Source organism: Nanorana parkeri, unplaced genomic scaffold (assembly GCF_000935625.1).
Source record: "Nanorana parkeri isolate BGI_ZX_2015 unplaced genomic scaffold, ASM93562v1 scaffold231, whole genome shotgun sequence".
Taxonomy (NCBI): Eukaryota; Metazoa; Chordata; class Amphibia; order Anura; family Dicroglossidae; genus Nanorana; species Nanorana parkeri.
The window spans coordinates 658,497-680,619 of NW_017306499.1; the positions used below are offsets into that span (position 1 = coordinate 658,497).

At 41.1% G+C, this 22,123-nt stretch overlaps 1 protein-coding gene across 2 annotated transcripts in view; it reads left to right on the forward strand.

Annotated features, from left to right (window-relative positions):
* Window positions 1-22,123, forward strand: part of ARHGEF3 (Rho guanine nucleotide exchange factor 3) — a 261,754-nt gene that overhangs the window by 128,059 nt on the left and 111,572 nt on the right. For both annotated transcript variants that reach the window (XM_018556283.1, XM_018556284.1), the window contains one exon: window positions 7,332-7,400. In XM_018556283.1, coding sequence (XP_018411785.1) covers window positions 7,332-7,400 — 69 coding nt within the window. The remainder of the gene's footprint in view (window positions 1-7,331; window positions 7,401-22,123) is intronic.

Consider the following 22,123-nt stretch of genomic DNA (forward strand, 5'->3'; position numbering starts at 1 on the left):
TGCAAGTTACTGTATATGATAATATTTTATAATTATAATTTTTCTATAATTATATGATTGTTTTTCTTATTTTTTCTATTACTAATAGACAGTATGTGCCCATTTGTTTCCTAAAATGTTTTTGATCTGGGTGCCTTTGTTTTTATTATTTTAAACCACCATATTTGCCATCTTGAATCCTGCAGTACAGTCCTGATGTTTGTCCTGTCCCATGTTCATGTACTATGACCTGAACTCCTATCTAGTATTGGGGGAACATATCTCAGATAACTGATCTTGGTGCAAGGTAATAAAATATGACTCAATGTAGTTCTTTATTGCCTCATGATATTCAGAGGGTTCAGGTAAGGATGACGTATTTACCCTTCATCTAATATATTACATTTGTGTTCTTTTCATTTGACTGCATCAGATTTCCTAAAATGCAACTGGATACATTCACTAGCCATAAAGATTTACATTGATATTTTTACCAAATGGAAAATGACATATCCTCGGCTCCGTCCGGAGGTACCTGGCTTTTCACCATGGTACTCCATAACAGCTGCAAAAACACACATCACCTGACCGGTCCTATTTAATTCCCCATAAGCCCCATGAGCGGCAGCTATATGGGCTATGCTAAATTGATTTCTTTCATTGTCAGAAAGGATCAGACTGTTCACAAAGAGACATTAAGGATATTCAATGCTAACACACAGCTCTCTCCTATGGAATGGCAATTTCACAGTTCCCATAAATCTACAGCAATAAAGATATGGGATACTGCTGGATGGATGTATGGAAAGAACTGTCAATTTGTCGTCTCTTGTTAGGAGTGTATAACCGCCACTGTTCCACAGGTCAATGGTGACTGCATAGAGATGCCATTAATGTAGAACAGGGGTAGGCAACCTCGGCAACCCAGCTATTGTAGAACTACAAGTCCCAGGATGCATTGCACGACACTGACAGCCAAAGGCATGACTCTCAGAGGCAGAGGCATGGTGTGATTTGTACTCTCACCACAGCTGGAATGCTATAGCTACCCCTGATGTAGAAATTACACCATACTAGACATACCTGAATAACGATGTCCTTATGTAAAAACTCTGCCCCGTGTATCATGTAATTATTTTAGTAAAGTTTGCTAATAGCATGTGTTATTGGAGGAAGCATGGTGTCTGCTTTTTGAGCTGTTGAAAAGATAGACACCAGCACTCCAAGGCAAACCCAGTATGTCTGTTTATTCACATACTTGTTGCATATTCAAACACTAAAGACAACGTTTCATGGTCTCAGGATCCCCTTCATCAGGCAAACAAGTCACTTGTTTGCCTGATGAAGGGCATCCTGTGAGACCCCGAAACGTTGTCTTTAGTGTTTGAATATGCAACAAGTACGTGAATAAACAGACTTACTGGATTTGCCTTGGAGTGCCGGTGTCCATCTTTTCAATTGTATACTTTGATGGAAGCCACCCGTTGACACCTGATGCATCTGATGATAAGATGCACATCTTATCTGATGGAGCAGTGGTTCTGAGTGCGATGGGTATACGATGGGTATACCGACTGTGCTTTCTGAGCTGAGCTACTTTTCAGCCATAAAGATCACCATACAAGACACTGGAGAGATGGTTTCCTGTTTCCTGAATTCCAAAGAACCTTCTGACTTCTCTCAACATCCTCTATACCCCCTTATCCCTACAGTTCTCTTGTTGACTTTAGCCACCAATGTCCAGAGGTGGACAGAAGATGAAAAAAAAAGAAAAAAGTTATCACAATTGTAAATGTTGAGGCTTGTTTCCCTTCTAACTCTAGGCACTGGCCTATGAATAACATTATGGATAATACAGCAGTGACCCAATTTGACAAGGATACCACATTTGCATATACACCCATCTCCACCCAATTATTATTTTTTTTTATCCTAGAGGCATTCTGCATAAGGCCTCAGCTGTATAAAACCTTTATACTGCATATGGTCCCAGCTATATAAAATCCCAGAAATGGAAAGTTGAAAGCCTAATTGAGCTTTCAGTTTAAATTAAACACCTAAACCCATTCCAGGTGTTACGCCCCATTCACACTGGATCCGTTGCGTTGTGTTACCATCTGTTTTATGAACAGATGGTAATGCAAGGGCCAGGGCCGGCCTTAGGCCTTTAGGCGCCCTGTGCGAGAAAGCTTTACAGCGCCCCTCAGTGGCCACACCCTTTAGTGGCCACACCCCTGTAACCACACCCATTTCCCCCAATATCCGCACCATTTAAAGACTCCTATTTTGTTAAGCCGCAAAGAAACATATTAAAAAGTGTGATAAAAATAAAACTTTTATTCAAAGGTATTAAACTTGTAGGCACAATAGAAGTATTCTTATCAAATAAAACAACAGAAGGTAAACAATAAATGTCAAAATACAATAGAGTCTATAAAAATAAAGTGTCAGGTCGTCATGCTGACCCCTTTTTTCAAGTAAGTGCATCTAGAAAAGTAAAAATAAAAAACAGAACACAGACCCCGGGCTACATGTAAATGAAGCCAGGGGTCTGTATTGTATTCAGACACATAATAATAATAATTTGTTTGAGAATGTGCGGCGGCCATGTTGGCCACCAGCGTGTTCTCTGAATGCGTACCACCATCTTGGAGGCAGGGAGCATGACGTTACATGACGCCATGCATGCGTGGCGTCAGGTGACCTCACACGCCGATATTGGCCCCACCATCTTGGTGTATACCTAGATATACACCAAGATGGCGGCGCCCAACACGTGCGGTGTTATATGACGTCATGCGCCCCGCCAACAGAACACGCCAATGGCTGAATCCAAAAGAGCATAAAAATTTGTTTTGTTTGATGAAACTAATGAAAACGTTTTTAGTTTTCGTTCATTTCATCTGAAATGAATTTTTAGTCTTCGCACTTGTCTAATAATATGCGTGTGTGTGTGGGGGGGGGGCAGTTTTCACTTTTTTTAAATAATTTTTTATATTTTTTATTATTTTTTTCATATTTATTTATTTTTTCACTGTTGGGGGGCTTCGGGGAAATATTAGGGGTCCAAACAGACCCCTGACATTTCCCTTGTAAAATAGAAAAGAAATTGAGGACACCAAATCCTCAATTTCTTTTTCTACAGCCTCAGCACTCAATGAATGGGAAGCACTTAGTACGGAGGCTTCCCATTCAAATACTTACTATCAGCTGTTTCGGAATGGGGAGGAGCCTCTGTGCTGAGTGCTTCTACCCATTGAGGAAATCTTGAATGAACGGGCTGTGATTTAAATCACAGACTGTTCATTCATAACTTGGGACACATAGCACTATGTGTCCCCAGTTATTTACAAACACTGGAGTGATCAGACGATCGCTCCAGTGTTTGTCCTTCTCACACGGAGGATCGGTAAATATCAATGATATTTACCGATCTCCCACTCTGCCACGCACAGAGCCGATGTCATCCTGAAACTGACAGGATGACAGCGGCTCTGATCTCCTACCCGCTCGGCCATCCTGACAGCTGCGGGTGCGGCTTCTCTCCCCCTCACCGCTCTGCCATCCTGACAGCAGGCAGAGCTCCCTTTTGCGCCCCCCCTGAAGTGGGGGGGCGGACGAGGGAGCGCTGTCATATCGGATGGCCAGCGGTGAGGGGGAGAGAAGCCGCCCACAGGACGAGCTGTGACGGCCGCACAGCTCGCACACCCCTAAGGCTGGCCCTGGCAAGGGCAACGAAAAATGAATGGGACAGTTTTTTTCAGCGTATCGCAACACGTCAAAAACGCGTGCTATCGTGCAGTAACGCAACACATGGCAAGCTATTACAGTGAAGTATGTCTACTCAGGACATGTTGCTTCATATAAAACCTTGGCTCTCAACTGGTGGGTCGTGACCCAAAAGTGGGTCGCGACCCCATGTTCAGTGGGTCGCCGCATGCCTTCCACTTTTCTAGGTGAGAGGCTCCTTTGCCTCCACCTAGCGCAGCACTGTCAATTCAAGCAACCATTCAAAATATGCTGCCCGGCACTGAGCATCAGCTTAAGGTGGGATGGGGCTATGGCCATGAGGGAGCTCCATCCATACGTGCATTGCTTACAGCTCCCTCATGTGTCCTATAAGGGGTGCCATGGTGACATCACATTATGGCTCCCGACACCTCTACAGGGCGCGCAAGGTAACTGTACAAGTAATCCACATATGGATGGAGCTCCGTCACAGCACAGCAGCCCACACTGGACCCCAGGCTGAGGATCCACTCCAGTTCTCGTAAGGTAGGGAGACTGGGTGGACCTTAAAAACAATGTAATTTAATTAAAACATTTTTGGAGTGTGTGTGATAATGCGTCTGTGGTTGTGTATGTGTCAGTGTTTTTGAGGGCCTGTTCACACTAGTACAGTGCATTAATCGCATAGTACCGTGCGATTAACACACTGCACCACATAATCGCACCGTGCATTCTGGTGTGGGAGGTGTGTTGCGTTGCCATTCATTTGAATGGTACCCCAAATGTACCTCCCACCCACAGTTTATACACCCGCACCAGAACACACGGTACCCTAATGCCATGCGTTCTTGAGCAGTGCGACTTGGGTCACGACTTAATGATCAAGGACAAATGTGGGTCCTGAGGTTACACAGGTTGAGAACCACTGATATAAAAAGAAAAAAAATCTGTTGGAACGCAACAGATGAGAAGAAAATCAGAAGGTACAGTCGCAAGTCAACAAATCTTTCATTGACTTTCGAGTACCTTGCGATTTTTGTGCGAATGCACCCTTAAAGCAAATGGTGTGCAAAGTATTAAGGTTTGTTTTCTTTAAAAACAGTCATGGCCTGAGTAGAAAAGCCTGGTCCCTGCCAGCATGCTGAAAAGTGGGACCCTAGTTCATTGTGGGAAAGCAGTGATTTCTGTGCAGAGGTCTGATACACTCCTCTCTGCTGAGTCATAGCCAGAGTTCTCAAATCAGCAAGGACCATGAGTTAGCAGGGGGCACTTCACAGCTCTTCAGAGAGACCACTGCTTCCCCACAGAAAGCAGGGGTCCTTCTTGCTGGCAAGGGTAGGCTTTTCTATTAAAGCTGCAGCTGCTTTAGAACAAAAACTGCAGTAAGACATTAAATAACTTCTATTTATGCATCTGGAATTTACTTAAACTGAAGGTTCAATTGGGCTTGATGTATATATTTTTTTCAAACAGGTGTTCATTTGGTTTAGTTATTCTTGGGATTATAAGGAAGGAACCTATAGTAATCCAGGTGTTGTAGCTCCAGAAATGTTTGATAGAAGTGTGGTAGATTTGTATGTTCTCTCGCGATGCTGGAGAACCATAGCTTGTGTGAACTGGCTGTAGACGCTCCCAGCATTCAAAATGTAAACTATGTAGAACTTGTACACAAAACTGCACAGCACATACCGGCAGTATCTATTGATTGTCAGTTACTGCAAACTAAATGTCAGTTTCAATAAATAACTCAACCTTTTGACAGAGTATATGGAGAGTTTTATGTTGGTTTCAGTAATATAATTGAATCCGAAAGTGATTTTAACTGAGAACTACACCTAGAAATAGTAAAGCTGAACTCCACCGAAACTTTTATAATATAGAGTGGTACATGGGTGGTGTGGTGTTTACTAGCCAAAGGATTAGTACTTCTGTCCAACTAATTCAGAGACGTACACAGCCCTAACAGTCAGCATAGCCAAGCTGGTGACCTGCCTTTTCTCTACTGCGGTTATGCACTACTGCCTAGTCACTTCCCTGCCCCATACCTGTAAATGGGCAGTGAAGCAGCAGCACACTGATGAAGTAATCTCACTCCTCTCTCCTTCTGACAACATGTTCCTCGATCTACATGTACACTGCATTATACCCAACTGACCAGCTTTAGGAAGAGGGCTTGCTGCAGAGGTAAAAATTGGTAGCACAGTGTAATCATGTGACACTGGGAGGAAATTGTGCTGCAGGAGATTCAGTAGGCAAGACACAGGGAGCTTATGGAATTTATGCAATTTTCTTCATGTACCTGAACTACAGCCTATAGGATCTGTTACCTAGATCGGGTCTGAGATTTATTCCCTAATATAAGAAGAATCCAGTGTCAGAAGTGTAGTGTAAAAGGCAGGGGTCTCTCTAGCTTTTTCGCCCTCTGAGGTGGCTGGGATGGGGCGCTGGTGGTGCAGGAAGGGGTTAAGAAACCAAATGTTTTATTCTGCTTAAATGAAACTGACAAAAACATAAAAAAAAGAATAAAAAATAAATCTCGGTGGGACGCCGGCCAGGGCGTCCTGCCCAGCTCCTGGACACCAGTGACATCACTGGCTGCCATGAGCTGGACGGGATGCCGCTATAGCATCCCAGGTTGCGAAGAACTCGGCAGGGAGATTTATATGGTCCTTACACATCTCCCCGCCTGTCTCTTAGCAACCTGGGATGCTCTGGCCAGAAAGGGGGGGGCGGCAGGGCAGGCGCACTGCAAACATTGAGCAGCAGATTGGCCATGCTGCTCTGCCTGCTGCCCACCCCAACGTGACCTTAAAGAGATACCGCCTGAGACAACAGCTTCAGGCTGCCTCATTATAGGGAACAGCCCTGGTAAAAGGTATTGCACAGTGATTAGGAGAAATAATTGCTACAGATAATTGCTAAAGAAATTGCCATGATTTCCATTTTAACTAAAGTTTACCTGGGGATTGTAAGGGATCTCTGTATGTGAAGCTCTAATTTAATGTGTGAGCCATCATTCTGATAGCAGGTTATTTTAGTTTGTTCATTTAAAATTTGCAGCAAGAATTATCGAGTAGAGAAAGCAACAGCAAGCATCATGCAAATGATCACCAAACAAAGCTCAATACTGCCACCCATGTTTTTACATCCCTGTGCAATGAGATAGAGCTAGTCCTGAGTAACGCTTTGTCTATTACATACCTTGATATAATTCATAATTTAAACTAAACTGAATGTCTCTCCCTTAAGCCTCCTACAAGAAGATCTCTAGGAATTCCAATAGTAATAAGGCAATCATGACAGTACATCACTCCACTTCATGGAATTTTTACAGTAAAGCTGGCCATAGAAGGTTCAAATTTTAACTAATTCCTGCTGAATAAATTAGCCGGAAGTGGAGATTCTTCCGTCCATGCTGTTTAGTGCGGATGGGGAAATTGGTTGATTTTCTCTTGTTCAGACTGCGAGAAAATTGAGCCGTGCATGCCGTATAATCATCCGAATTCCAGGATGGTGTTAGCAACTGATTAGCCTACTGATCCAGCTTGTGTCATATGAATAGATCAGATTCTTTGGTTGAGCAATCTGTAAATTTATTTTGTGTGTATCTTTTTTTTTTGCAGAGGAAAAGGAAGCAGAGTTCCCAGGACAAGGATGACGCCATCAGCGTGTGCAGCCTCAACAGGAACGAAGTGAGTGAAGTTCTATTAAATCTGGTCTCAAAGAAAACAGGTGGACGTTATGTGATGTTACCTGAATGTGCTCAGAGATTGTGTACATATTGTATATCACAAAAATAATTGCTGGCAGTTATATATTAACTTAAACCTGCAAATACTATACATGCAGCTCTTTTCCAAAAAAAAGGAAAATACCAATAGAAAAATAAATAGGATATTTAAAGTGAACCTAAACTCATAATTCTTTTTTAAATTCCTTCTGAAAAATAGCAGTGTACGTCCTGACATGCAGCGCTGGGCTAAAGGGTAGTTAGAAGAAGTGGCCACCTTGGGCAGTGGGGGATACAAAAAGGGCAAGGCCTGCACCCTATATTGCTGAAGTAGTTCACAGCTCATGAGATGAGGAGGGGGGCACTCCCATTCCTACAAACACCTAGGTTGAACATTGGGTTTCAACATAACTGCTGAAGTTTAATTAACCCTTCCTGTCACAAATGAGTGTCAGGCAAAGCTCTTACATGTAGTGTTGGACCTTGCCATCAAGCCCCTACCCCACACATTCTCCTTTTAGGGTCTGGGGACGATGACCTCACCCCATAGTACATCACATGGTTACAGCAAGGGCCTTATTTCCCACAAGGCCACCAAGTCCTGGGCTCTAGGTGGCAGAGAGTAGAGGGGTGGCATAGCCGCCGGGCGGGTAGTTTTTTTTCTACATTTAGCCCTGCTTCAGGCAAGCAAGGCTAAATGTACACCAAGGACGCCGCTGTTTTAGTACAAGTGATCCTGGCAATGCTGCCAAGATCACTTGTAATAAGCCTGTCTGTCTGTCTCCCCCTGTGCCCCCCCCCCTCCATGGTCCGCCCCACCTCACCTGGCTGCCTCTTTTCCCGCTGGGCTCCTCCCTCCCCGCTGTGGTTTTTAGGGTCCCCCGCCCTTCTGGGGGACCCAGAACCATAGCACCTTTGTTCAGGATGGAGAGCGGGGAGCAGAGCGGGGAGCAGAGCGGGGAGCAGAGCGGAGAACGTCTGTGTGAACACTGAGACGGGGGAGCTGTGCCAGAACTCCTGTATTGGAGGTGACAAGTTCAATAAAGAGAACCTGTCACCTCCAAATGCTATCACACAGGGGATTGTTAGTCCCTGTGGGATAGCAATAAAGTTAAGGAAAAAAATTAATAAATACAAAAACATTTAAACATTAAAATTGATAAATAATAAAATTACAATTAAAAAAAATTACAAAAAATTACAAAATTTAAAAAGTAAAAAATAATAAAATAAAAAACATGATGAAAAGTAAAAAATAAGCTAAATAAAAATGTAAAAAAGTAACAAAATAATAAAGAAAACATAAAAATGTTTTTAAACCAACCCTGCCGCCCCCCATCTGGTTGCCATTCTCCATTGGGGAGGGTTTGGCGGGGAGGGGGGCGCATTGAGGAACCTGGCCTTGGGGCAGCAGAGAGAGTAAATCCGGCCCTGGTTACAGCATTCAGTCAAATAAGTGGATACATACCCTCATCAGCTTAAATCAAAACTGTGCAACCATTGACTTGTATGGCTTTAAAAGGGCTCCACCAAGCACTAACATAGACATACAGTATATAGCTCAACCTCATTGTAATTTCTGAACAGGTTTTTCTGTGAATATGACACTGTAGTCAGTATGATATGGTAGAAAGGATGAATACAGAAAGATATAAGAGTATCAGGTCCCAGACTGCATTAGCTACTCCCATTGCATATAAAGCAGATGAAAGTGTCAAAGGGTTATTTTTCATGATCAGTTCCGCATTTTAAAACAATATCCTGCTTTTCAAGTAGACTGGTGTTTGTCTTTCAGTTGCTGCATTCTTACATCAGGCGCCTGGACACAAATGCTCACATGCATTTACTTAGGTTCTAGTTATATACAGTATAATGTTCGGAAAATTACTGTGGGGCCCGGTTCTTCTCATTAGTGTGACCTGGGCTGTTCTAAAATGTATATCAAATGCTATGAAATCTGTTAGAACTCACACCAAATATGTTGCCATACATTATACTACATTTCCAAACACATGTATATGAGAAAATGAATTGTTTTAACAGGATATGTTCCTAGCAGTGGTTTGCATTGCAGTGTATTGCAAAAAATAGCTTGCATGCTACAGTTTTATAGCACTGGCCTATATTTTGCCACTTGAGGTATTAGCTGAAAAAAATACAACACTAGGATGAATTACTAAAGGAGTTGAGACTCTTCATTAAAGGACAAGTGCATTTTAAAACAAAGTGTATTATCCTTCTTGCCCTCTTCTCCTGACCTAACCTAACCAACCTTTCCCTTCTACGGATTTGGTCGACGGACGTGGGTGCACCTACTTATTAGTGCCCCCATAGACTCCTATAGGGCTGTGTCCCAAGGCTGGAAATGATTTGAATTTTTGCATAGACGTTTATGGGGTGTAATGTGCAGGCGCAGCTAGGATGTAAACAAACAGCAGAACTGGTGCCATCAGATTGAGGTAAGTATGCATCTGTTGATGGGAAGGGGGCAAAAAGGAGAAGTGCACTTTATTTTGATGGACTTCTTTATTCAACCTCAAATACTATGTAACTATGTAAATATTCTTTTAAATAAATTGTATTTTGTTCACCTTGAATATCCAATCATGTGAACATAAAATATATGCTGAGCGTGAGCGTTGTTGATCAGAGCACTGGACAGGGGGTGCGTCGGACTGGAGGAGACCCCCAACCGCTGTGCTCTGTGTTGCACAGAGGTTTGACTCACACAGTTTATTATAACCCTTGCTGTAGCCAATGGTACTGTAAAAAATAAAAAGAAGCTCACAATTTTTACTGTTTTTGCAGTCTGGAGCTTCAGTTGAGCTTTAAAGACTTCAAAAACCTGTTGTAGCAAATGTTATGACATACACTTACACACAAATTAACATATTTTGTCTTCCTTTAACTTAAAATCTCAGGATGTTTTCCATCTCTGCTCACAAATGATTATTTTTACTAACTTCTGGGATGCCAGGAGAAAAACCGTATCATTTCTGTCATCCTGATTTTGTATATTACAGGCTCACATAGAGAGGAAGAAAGCTCAGGCGTTTCAATGATGATCTGGAAACATCATTAGTGAGATGTTTTTACAGCCAATCATCAATGCTTTGAAATATGACATTATGACAGATGTTGAAGCTTTATGTTACGAGACAATGGACAGTTGCCTGAGATGGCCGGAGGATACATACATCGGGGAGACATTGTTTCTCATCCATACAATACAAACCATTTACAGAGGAAATCTTTGTCAGAGTTATGCACAAAAGGGTGGAGAGTTTGGAGAAGGCAGGAGAAGTGAACAATCTCTAACAGGGTTATTCACAAAAGGGTGGAGAGTTTGGAGAAGGCAGGAGAAGTGAATAATTAACATAGCTGAACTGGAAATTGAGCTGAATTGGAGAATTGTTCCAAATCAGCTATTTTTGCCTAGATTGTTCTCTTCTCCTGCCTTCTCCAAACCCTTCACCCTTTTGTGAATAGCCCTATGTGTGTAAATATGTGTCACCAAAATTGTCTTCTTCTCTGGGCCCCAGTGAACATTGTGGAGTGTGAATGTTCTAAGTCTTGGCTTTGTTGGTACATGGCACTACTGAGGACTAAAAATAGTAGTGCTGGTGCTTATCCATTTCAAAATTGTTATGCTGGAACATGAATGATCATAGTGTGAGAGACACCATGATGGAGCATTGTAACAATTTCTACATCAGTTTATATAATTTTAATTTTTAAAATTGTACTTATTTTTACTGATGCCAGAAGAAAAAACACTGTATGGCCAAATGTGTTTGGGTACCTGATCATCAAATCTATATGAATTTGTTGGACCATAAATTTCAAAATTATGGGCATTGATATAACTTCAATACAAATCAGTAAACTATACGTGAGATTGTAGTCCATCATGGGAGCAAGCTTGAAGTGGTAGCTACTTTACAACACACTCAGCGACCATGGGGAACAAAAGTGGCCACCCTCCAGAAGGAAGGACAGTGTCAGCACCAATTCAGAGCTGATTTGAGGATCTACAGCTGAGTGATACAAAAATAAGATACATTTTCGTTAATAGTTAAGGGACTTGAATGCATTTTTAAGAATTAACTCCTGAGTTAAGTGGCACTTTAATATATTGAAGTGTAGCAGTCCTTACGTGTGGTGGCTGTTATATGTCTCCATATTCAGGCCTTTTTCCCTTTATTTTCACCTGGTGATTATGGTTTCTGGCAAGATCAACAGGTATTTTTTGCACTTAGCTGATAAAGAAAAACACTTTCAATTGTATAGTTATCAAACCAAAAGGGAGCAAATATGAGAGGTTCATTGTTAGAGTTTACAAAAACCTTTAACTAAAAGCACTGTATTAAAGAAATCCAGAAACTTGGCTTGCTAAGATCTCATATGAGGACTCTGAGGAATTGAAAGCCTTTGCATGATTCTTTACTTAAAATAAATGAGTAACGATAAATGCCAAACTCTTTTTTATACTATAGTAACCTTAGTAGCAGTCTCTTGTGTGCTGTTCACAACACTTTTTGATTAATAAACGTATATTTTTGTAATCTTTTCTTATACAAAACAGATGACACTAGGTATATTTTTTATCATGGTCTTTTGGACATTTAGATATATATTTAGAGGGTACTGGATGTAACTAAAGAGATTGATGGAAATGCCTTAAATAAAGCGATAGGACCCAAGAGATATTTGGCAAACATCTAAGGGTTATATAATATTACAAATATAAGAAACATTAATGTATAGAACTTGAACACTCTCACATAATTATTAAGGCATGCATGTAACATCTTATCTGTCAACCTGTAGTTGTAAATGTCTTAAAACCAGATTTTTATGTTAAAAGAATGTGTACAGAAGAAAATAAACTTTGGTTGTAAATGTAAAATGTAAATTCTCATCTAGATAGCCCCAGGCCCAGACAATTTGTTTTTAAAAGCACAACATTTTGCCCGTACATACTGTTCAGTAATTTTAAATGACATAGCATCCACCTCCCTCTAGTACCTAAATTGTGTCACTGTGTAATTATGTAAATCAGGGATGAAATTTTAATATAAAAATGTTGGAGTGACAAATCTCCTGACAGTTCTTAAAGCCTAACAGCCAATTGTTTTTTGTTTTAGTTTTGGATAAAGTTTGGAAGAGTTTATTTTTTTGTCCAGTTTTAATACATATTGTCAGCCTTTTGGGGAGATTTTCCCTCAAATCCTGTCCTTGTTATGCCTGTACAATGAAAGCGGTGTGCAGACGTTACTGGAACAGGAAATGACAGACAACAAAAACATTGTTTTCAACCACGCTCCTTTAAAGGGTTACTAAACCTTTGCATGTTTTTGCATATATTAATTGCTAGCAAGCAGTAGATATATGCAAACATTTAAAAAAAAAACCTTTTAAAAAGGTTAATACTTACCTGTGTCTTCGCCGCGCGCTCCCTTCTGAATATCTGAAGAGTCTCGGGCGGCCACAAAAGATCTTGGGGCGGGCGCATGCGCACTTCAGATGTTCAGCCGGGAGACTAAGAGAGACATAAGGTAAGTCTATGGAGCAGCGTGCGCCCGCACAGACACCGCGGGACATGAGAGAAGAGGAGGACAGCGATGGATCGGAGACCCGCACCCAGCGCTGGAGAGACAGCAGAAAAGGACAAGAAAGAAGAAGAAGATCGGATTAAGAGACATCATTTAAGCTCAGTCCCTACAGCAGGATTGGGAAGGGGGGGGGGAAATTTGACTTTATTGTCACTTTAAGACACGTCCAATGTTCAGTGCAAAAAAGTCACAGCCATTGTCACTAGAGTGCACCACATGTCTTCTCCATCCCAAGGTGTCCCTGTTTCTCAAGTTCCAAAGTTGTAAGCTATACAGTTGTCATTGGAACATGTGTCCCCATTGGAAGATTTACCCTTACCTCTGTTTTTTGGGAGTCAACTTAGTTCAGTGACAAAGAGCGAAAAAAATTGGATTTCTCATTACTTTTTGCCACACTAACAATGATCAACAGGACAAATAGAGGGAATGAATCTCCCCAGTGGGGACACATACTGCAATAAAAGCTTGACAGAGGTGCAAATCCTTTCCTACGCCATACTAAAACAACAAAAAATAGGTTTGCTTATACAAAAACTTTCCGCAATACACTGTGTACTTGTATATTTGCGCAATACTTACTGTTTGTACCGTTCAATTCCGCCGCCTTCAGAATTCTCTGCGTTACTTCCCGGAAAACTTCCGGGTAGGGAAGCCTGTGCCCTGAGCACAGTACAAGGAACAAGTCACGTGGACAGTGAATACTCCAGCGACTGTCAGTCGACCTGCTAAGAGATGGGAGGAGCAAGGAAATGGCTTGCCGCTGTAGGCGTTTCTCTATGTGTGGATGCACGCAGCATACGGACACTTGGCAGTAATGTCTGGAGTCTGGAAACACTCATGCCAAGGTGGGTGCATCCATCCCTTCAAAGGGATGCAGCCACCCTAAACAATGAACTGCAGCAGGCTTTGCAGCAAACATGGTAAATGCTGGGGTCAGCAGCACACTTTAGGTTTTTTACATTCCAGTGTTTATTCACACTTTAAACCCATCATATATGAAATATGGGACCTTTGACTGCTGGTTTCCCAAAGACTGAAAATTACCTTCTGATACTGACTTAGAAGAAAGATGACATCAGGAAATCAGATAAAAGTCAGAAGACCTTATCTGCATACCTTTTCTGGGTCGTTGACTCAAATATTGAGGAAAACAGCCTGGCAAATAGTATTTTCAGGGAGGTTAGCAATGGCAGCCTTCTAGTTTATCTAATGACAGGATTCCTTTAATGTTTGTGTTTCACTATGATCACAAAGACTATTGCCTAGGGGGTCAACTGCCCCATACTTCATTCTCCACATTCCTATTAGATTTGACTTCCTAGGCCTACGAGACTTCTATAGAAAATATGATTAATCTGAAGACACTAGAGCCAGACCTTGCCTGCCGTAACTCTTCCGCCCACATGTATGGTTCTATAGCCAGCTGCGTCTGGACTTTGTAAAGTTCTAGGGTTTACCACGCTTGTGTTCTGCACTTTTACAAATCACACAAACTTCAGATGAACCCGCCCTGTCTGCAAGCCTGGAAGCACAATACGGGAGTTTTCATTGGGCTTTAGGAACGATTATGGACACAAATGTTGTGACGTTTTTACCTAATGGTGAGAAATGCCACTTTGTAAGTGGTAACAAAACACAGTGATTTAATTCAAATAGTTTCTCTGCATTCTTTTGCCTGCAGTCATTAGTCACCTGGAATATGACACAACAGCCTCATGCCCTGGAGAGCTGAATGACATTGAGTACAACACATTCACATCTATATGGTTTCTTTGTCAAGCAAGAGACAAGTGCTCTATGAATATCTACAGATGTAAGTGAGACCCGTGGGATATAGCTGGTATGGTTGCCTGTGTTGTGTTTTTCAAGTTTTTGATCTCTGTGTCTCCATTAGAGATTACTTCCTGTCTTCGGGACCACTGCCATAGGGACAGGAAGTGCAGGAGTTTTTTTCACAATGGCAACACAGACAGCAATATAAACTTGACGGAGGTTTGAATCATTCCCCAATCAGAATTTTTAAAAATGGCTAGAGTTCCACATTCAAAGATCATTCTTAAGTTATTAGATCAATCCTTATAGCTTATTAGAACAATTCTCCTGGGCCTAAATTAGTGAAATGTTATACTGTTAAACCTTGGCCTAGTTTACCATTTTGCTTTGTGTTGTATGTCTGTGACCTTCCACCACTGGGAACACCCGCCTCAGACTTTTGGAGAGCCAGTGTGTAGACCCACAGTGATAGATTTGGTGCCAAAGAACTGATTTGCTGTGCATTTACTCACCATTGAAACAACCATAATGGCTAGATACGGGAGGTCTCAAGATACTCCTGCAAATTAAAGATTGCGTTAAAGAAATTAACTTTTTGAGAAGTTTGGAAGAGTTAGTAGCGCGATCACAGCATAGGTGCCCATAATTTCTGGTGACATGGAACCCATGGATAAAATGTGATAGTGCTACTAAGATGGTTTCAGGTTTTTTTTCTTTTATGTTTCTTTCTTCTTTCTTTTGGCTTTGTTTAGCTGAGACCCTTAAAGGGAAGAATGCTTTTAATACAAGTGGAATATTATATTCTGGTCCTTTAACAATAATGTCAGTATGTTTACACTGTGTATATATTGGAAAAATAATAAAGCAATATTCTACAAAAAAAATTGGGGGGCCATAAACAATCTGAAAGTTAATGAAGAGGTCAGTGAGCTGAAGAGTTTGGGGACCCCTCCTTTAAAGAGTCATGATAATGTGCAAAGTGCAGTAACCCTCGGATTTAGAGCCATCAAGGCAATAAAATATGATTGCTGATTGACTGTTTTGGGTTAGCATACATTGTTCTTTGCTCAGTTGTCTTTGCCTTACCAAAAAACTTAAAAATAAATAAATAAATTATGGTGGTCATTGTGTTTGAATAGCATTCACATCATGTTATTGTCATGGTTATTGAAATTTATTATATTATATACAGTAGTACCACAATTCTTCCTAAATTGAGATTAAGCTTTGCCCACTCTTGTGTGCTGGACCCTGCTCTTTGTTACGGAACTAGTAAATGCTAAAACTTTGGTGGGTAGTCAAAGCTCAATGTACAGCTTGGGCTTAGGATCCAAAGGGCTCCAAAGGGCACTTCACAACACACACACACACACACACACACACACACACACACACACACACAGATCAATGGTTGGTCAAGCCATGTGTCCTTGGTTTGGTGTCTATGGCCACCCTAACCTTCAAACACTACAAGCAAGCATTGAGTTAAATTCACAACTTTGTAAAAATTGCTTAACCGTGTTATTGAGATGAAAAGCTAGAACACTTGGCATCCCTCTATCAGAGAACATATCTTATCAGTTTATATTCAGTCAGTCTGTTTACAGTGAAGTGCATATATTAGGCAAATACTTGGCAGGTGAGAATAGCACAGAATAATGAGAATACTCAGGGGAACCTGCAACTTACAGGTGCTGAAAGGAGCAGATCTTGTGATTTGGCTCAGCCCTTTGGAAAAGAAACAGAACAAAACCAGGAAAGGTATTTATAGTGACTCCGCATTCTTGATTGCATTTCATTCCCTTTTGGAAAAAAATAGCTTTTTAAAAAAAGGACAAAATGAATGACCGAGCACATTCCTTCTCTCACATCTGCGCTGTTTTATTTCAATTATATCGGAAATACACATCTGTCATATTTTCTGACCTCAAAGCCCTGCATGTAACCTAGTGCTGAACAGCTATACATAAATATTTCGTTAACGTGGGCCTGTCACTTAAATACAGCAGAATGAACATACGTTTGAAAGGTACAGTTAGACATGATGTGGCTGTCACCTAATCTCGACCTTGTGTCTCTAAACCCACAGATGGGGCCGGCTAATGTTGGAGGGGAAATTTGCAATTGAACTGGTTCAAAAATCAGATTGTCCCTGATTAGCCAACAATGGTCTCTTCCTATTCTGTCTCCCTCCCCTCTTTAGTCACATAAACTACGGTCAGTAGAGTTCATCTTACACATTTATGGAGTGATCTGCAGCTCTGTCAAGACAATTTGCCCTGAGGTTGGTCAAACTGTGCTTGCATGAAAACCTCCTTCTGATGTCTCTAGGCAGCCTATTAGCAAAAGTGAATATACTTAAGCTCCATAGACAATGGACATCGAAAGGTGGGAAACTGGCACATGTTCCTCATGCCACTCAGCCCCCATGCCCCGCTGGATGCCAGGACCAATAAGGTGCATTGAGCACTTAGTGGTTGGGTCTATAGCATCTAAGAGGCTATGGGCCTGCATTATCAGTTGCTTTCATTGACCTGGTGAGTACTTCCCACCAATGTACACAGGCGATATGTATATATGTTATGCTTTATATTCTATCTATCTATCTATCTATCTATCTATCTATCTATCTATCTATCTATCTTTCTACAGTATCTCTCTGTATGTCTGTCTGGTATCTATTATATTGTGTAGCCATGTATAAAGGCAGTGTTGGTAGTGCGGGTGACCTAATTTCAGGTATTCTCTAATACAGCTACATTTGTTACCAGTGCCACTTAACTACTTATAAATATTTTTTAAACAATGCCTTTTGTTTTTAAATTACTAAACTACTTACTAATATCCATTTATATGTAGTTTATTTCCTAAAACTCTACCATTGTTATGATGAACTTCCTAAATCAGAATGCCCCCCAAAGCACTGGTTAAGACCCAGTGATCTATTTTATAATTTCTGCATTCACTGTACATCCATTTTTGTTGCATTTTAAAGCCGAGTGGAATATTCCTCTTTGGCTGAAATTCAAGGTCTAGAACCTTGATGGAAATCACTTTCTCTCACCCATGTTTGTATAATACAAGGCCATATGTTTTCACAAGAGAATACTTTAAATGCTGACAAAAACTAAAAAAAACGTTTGGGTACACTTCAGTTGCAGCACTCAAGGAAGATTTCCATCCAGATGTGACTTACCTCCACTCCTGTAATCTTGCAAGCTACTCTGCAAGCCCTGTCCCATGTGTTCTTACTTTATTCTTCCTCCAGCTGTCCTGTGTGTATTAGAGCTCCTGACACTTCAGACAATGCTTGTCATAACAGACTTCTGTTATGGTAATCTCTATCCATATATTTTTTTTCGTCCATTGATATCAAATTTTGAATTTCTATAGACAACACCAACTGAGATTAAGGCCACTCTATAGCTACCTATATACTGTACATGGCATGCAATGGTCTGATAAGGAAACAATCATATGTCTGTGGGCACTGTGGACACTTTTCGGTAATTTATTTGAGGAGGAAGGGAATCAATTGTCAGGAATGGAATTTTCCAGAGTGCCACTGTCATTCCCCGGGATAGCGCTGGTACCAGAATTGCCTGATCAGCAGATACACAAACATGCTTGGGCAAAAGGGATCCTCAGATTGCATTTGGGGTGTTTGGTGATTTCCTAGGAACACATCCACCTGTTATACAACTGGGCCTGTCTGTATTGTAATCTGTGTAGGTAATGAAAATGAACCAGCTTTATCAGTTAAGCAATACAATCGGTCAGTGCTTTGATAATGTGAAAGCTGATACAGGTTGTTGCAGCCAATCAGATTTCAGCATGATTTAGCCAGATAAGTGAAGACATAATTCTTATTGGTTGCAGGTGGATGTTACATTTTTCACATTGATGGTTTATTTTTTGAATATGCAAACTACTTTTCTAGTTTTGTTTTATTAACACGATATCCCGTTTATATTGTATTTCAAAGAAGGTAAACAAATTGGAAAACGTCTATATGATATAAAACACACATTTGATGTCTGAAATGTCTTAATAATTGTGTGGTTTGCTAATTTTACACCCGGACAATCTATTTTTCTTCAACATCGATTAGGAACCATCTGTTCTGTGGGACGGAATTTCTCTATTGCATGTGTTAGCATGATGTAACATGTCTGTCGAGTTCTTTGTGTTTTGCTCACAGATGTGTTTACAATTCATAGATTAGGGGGAAGAGAGGTGTGAACATAACAGTTTTGCTTTGTTTTTAATGACTACTCTATTCTATTGCAGTCTGTTGAAAATCTACCATGTACCTGTAGTAATGATCTACTGCCTAGAAACAGGCAATACTATATGGGTTTTCTTACTTGATATTAACAGTGTGACCCTACTAGAGTCCTCTTTACGAAACAACCTTTGTACACCCTCACTTTTAAATGGATGGGGATGCCTCTAGCCCTACTGTAGATGGAAGCTGTGGCTTGCCCACTAAGATATAATGGTTCTCTGGCCCTATAGCCAAATGTGTATAGAGAATGTCTTTGAAGACATAGTTCAAGTTGAAATTTGAATTTGCTTCAGACATCGTACAGACTTGAGAGGACACTATCCGACCCCACATCACTCAGACCTCTCCCCTTTGTGGTAGCCTAGACACCTTTCCTATTTTTACTCTTTACCTGGACAGTCAGTAAATATGCACATTTTTGTAAAAAAAAAGTATAATTTACACTGGTGATTATGAAAACTTCCCTGTTTACAGTGACAGTTAGTGGAATTTTGGGTTTGTGGAATGCCCCTTTTACATAGGTTTTACAATGGAAATCACTGCTTACACTGGTGGTCAGGGGAAGCTACCCTTACATTGGTGGTTGGTAGAATGGTCTCCTTATATTGATTGTCAGTGGGAAGCTACCCTTAATCTGGTGGTCAGGGAAGACTGACATGCATTATTTATCAGAGAAAGCCCTTTTACTTTGGAAGTAAAGGAAACCCCCCTTGACAACCGTGTTAAATAGAAAGTGCCCCTAAATTATTGGTTGGTGGAGAACTGCCCTTACCCTGCTTATCAGAGATTGACCCCATTAAATAGCCCTTACAATGGTGGTCAGTGACTCAAGTTAAACTCCAGATGTCCTGGTCAAGTGTCAGAAAGTAATGTATGGTACTGTCAATGGCAGAGCAGCTTCCACATTGTGTCACACAGCTGTTTTCATGTGCTCCTGGAAGTTTTGGATGAAGAAGGCACTTTAAAACATCTCTGCATGCTGGTGAGAACTATTGTGAACTCAGATCAGTCACCATAAAAAATAGTAAGCCCTCCTCAAGGGTCAAGGGATCACAGGAACATTTGACAGTGTGGCAGAAACCAGTTTAAACTCTAATTTAAACTCCGGATTTTTGCATGTCTGAACTTCAACTAAACATTATTTCAAACTGCCCCCATACACAAATTACATTGCTATGGCAATAGTTACACCACTGCTTGCATCGACCTTGTGCTGTTGCATTTAGGTAGTTTGAATTGTTTTAACACTGTGATGTATCTGTTTTCTTTAAATAAATGTACGCCAGCATATAGTAGGATTCCTGCACTGATATGTTTTGAATTATTTGTAGATATTATGCCAGGAAAAGGAAGATATGGGACAACATGATATTATGAATAATGAAAGACATCTATGCCCATATAGGATAGTTGCCAATACTGGAAGTGTGGTTACTCTCACTAAGACATATCTGTAAAACAATATTTTAGAATAAGGCAGCTGAAAAGAATGTCCTTTTCATTTTCACGAGTTGTCCAAATTTTTGTATTGTGTGTTACGCAGGAAACAAGACTGACAGCTTTGTAAAATGTAGGGAAACTACTTGTAATGTACCATGCAATCACTGTGTTGACACCTTATCAGCGAGTGTTTCTGCTTTGTCTGTTGCCATGCCATCCAATGTTTCCTAAGAGGCATTTTCACCTTTAAAGGTGATTACAGGAGCCTGTGTTATCCTCCTGTTTTATTTATTACATTTATCGGTATGTCTACCACAACAACTTGTAATTGCACACTATAGGCTTCTGTATTGATTAGAGTATAAAGATACTATTGTAGAAGAACCCGGTTCTCAGTTCAGTTCATGTGGGCCTAATAAAATGATCCAATAAACAGAATAAGCCATTACCATGTTAAAATACTGTACATTATATACAGCAAAGGCACCCATTCGCTTGCCAAATTGTGCACGTGATTTGGCCAATAACAATATTTATGCTTTCCAGGAAACTAAAACATTAAAAAATATTTTTCAGAATGTTTACCAATTCAAGCCATTGTTTACTGGCTGTGTTAAATGTTTAGGTCTGTTGGAATTGTGCTAGTTTAGTTTGAACCAAAGACCACACATGGTTTCACGTGAAAACATTACAGCATGACAGTATATACTATTCTATGTCCTATACTATCCTAAGCTATACAGTATAATGCATAAGTTCCACCGTTACTGTCACTGGTGGATTCTGCCTCTGGTCTTAAATTTAGGGGAACATAGCACTCTCTAGCAATGAGATCCCACCTCCAGCATACACATTGGTAGTTCCCTATTGGGATCTCACCTCCAGCACACACATTGGTCTTTACCTTTTAGGACCTCATCTCCAGCACACACATTGATCCTTACCTTTTAAGATCTCACCTGCAGCCCATACATTGGTCTTTCGCCATTGAGATACCACCTCCATCCCACTAATTGGTCTTTCCCCAGTGAGATCCCACCTCCATCCCGCACATTGGTCTTTCCCCAGCAAAATCCCCCCTCCAGCACACACATTGGTCTTTGCCCAGTGAGATCCTACCTCCAGCACACATATTGATCTTTCCCCAGTGAGATCCCACCTCCTGCAAGCACATTGGTGTTTCCCTAGCAAAATCCCACCTCCAGCCCACACATTGGTCTTTGCCCAGTCTGGTCCCACCTCCAGCCCACACATTGGTCTTCCCCAGTGAAATCCCACCTCAAGCGCACACATTGGTCTTTCACTAGTGAGATCCCACCTCCAGCACACACATTGGTCTTTCCCCAGTCAGGTCCCACCTCCAGCCCACACATTGGTCTTTCCCCAGTCTGGTCCCACCTCCAGCCCACACATTGGTCTTCCCCAGTGAAATCCCACCTCAAGCGCACACATTGGTCTTTCACTAGTGAGATCCCACCTCCAGCACACACATTGGTCTTTCCCCAGTCAGGTCCCACCTCCAGCTCACACATGGGTCTTCCCCCAGTGAAATCCCACCTCAAGCACACA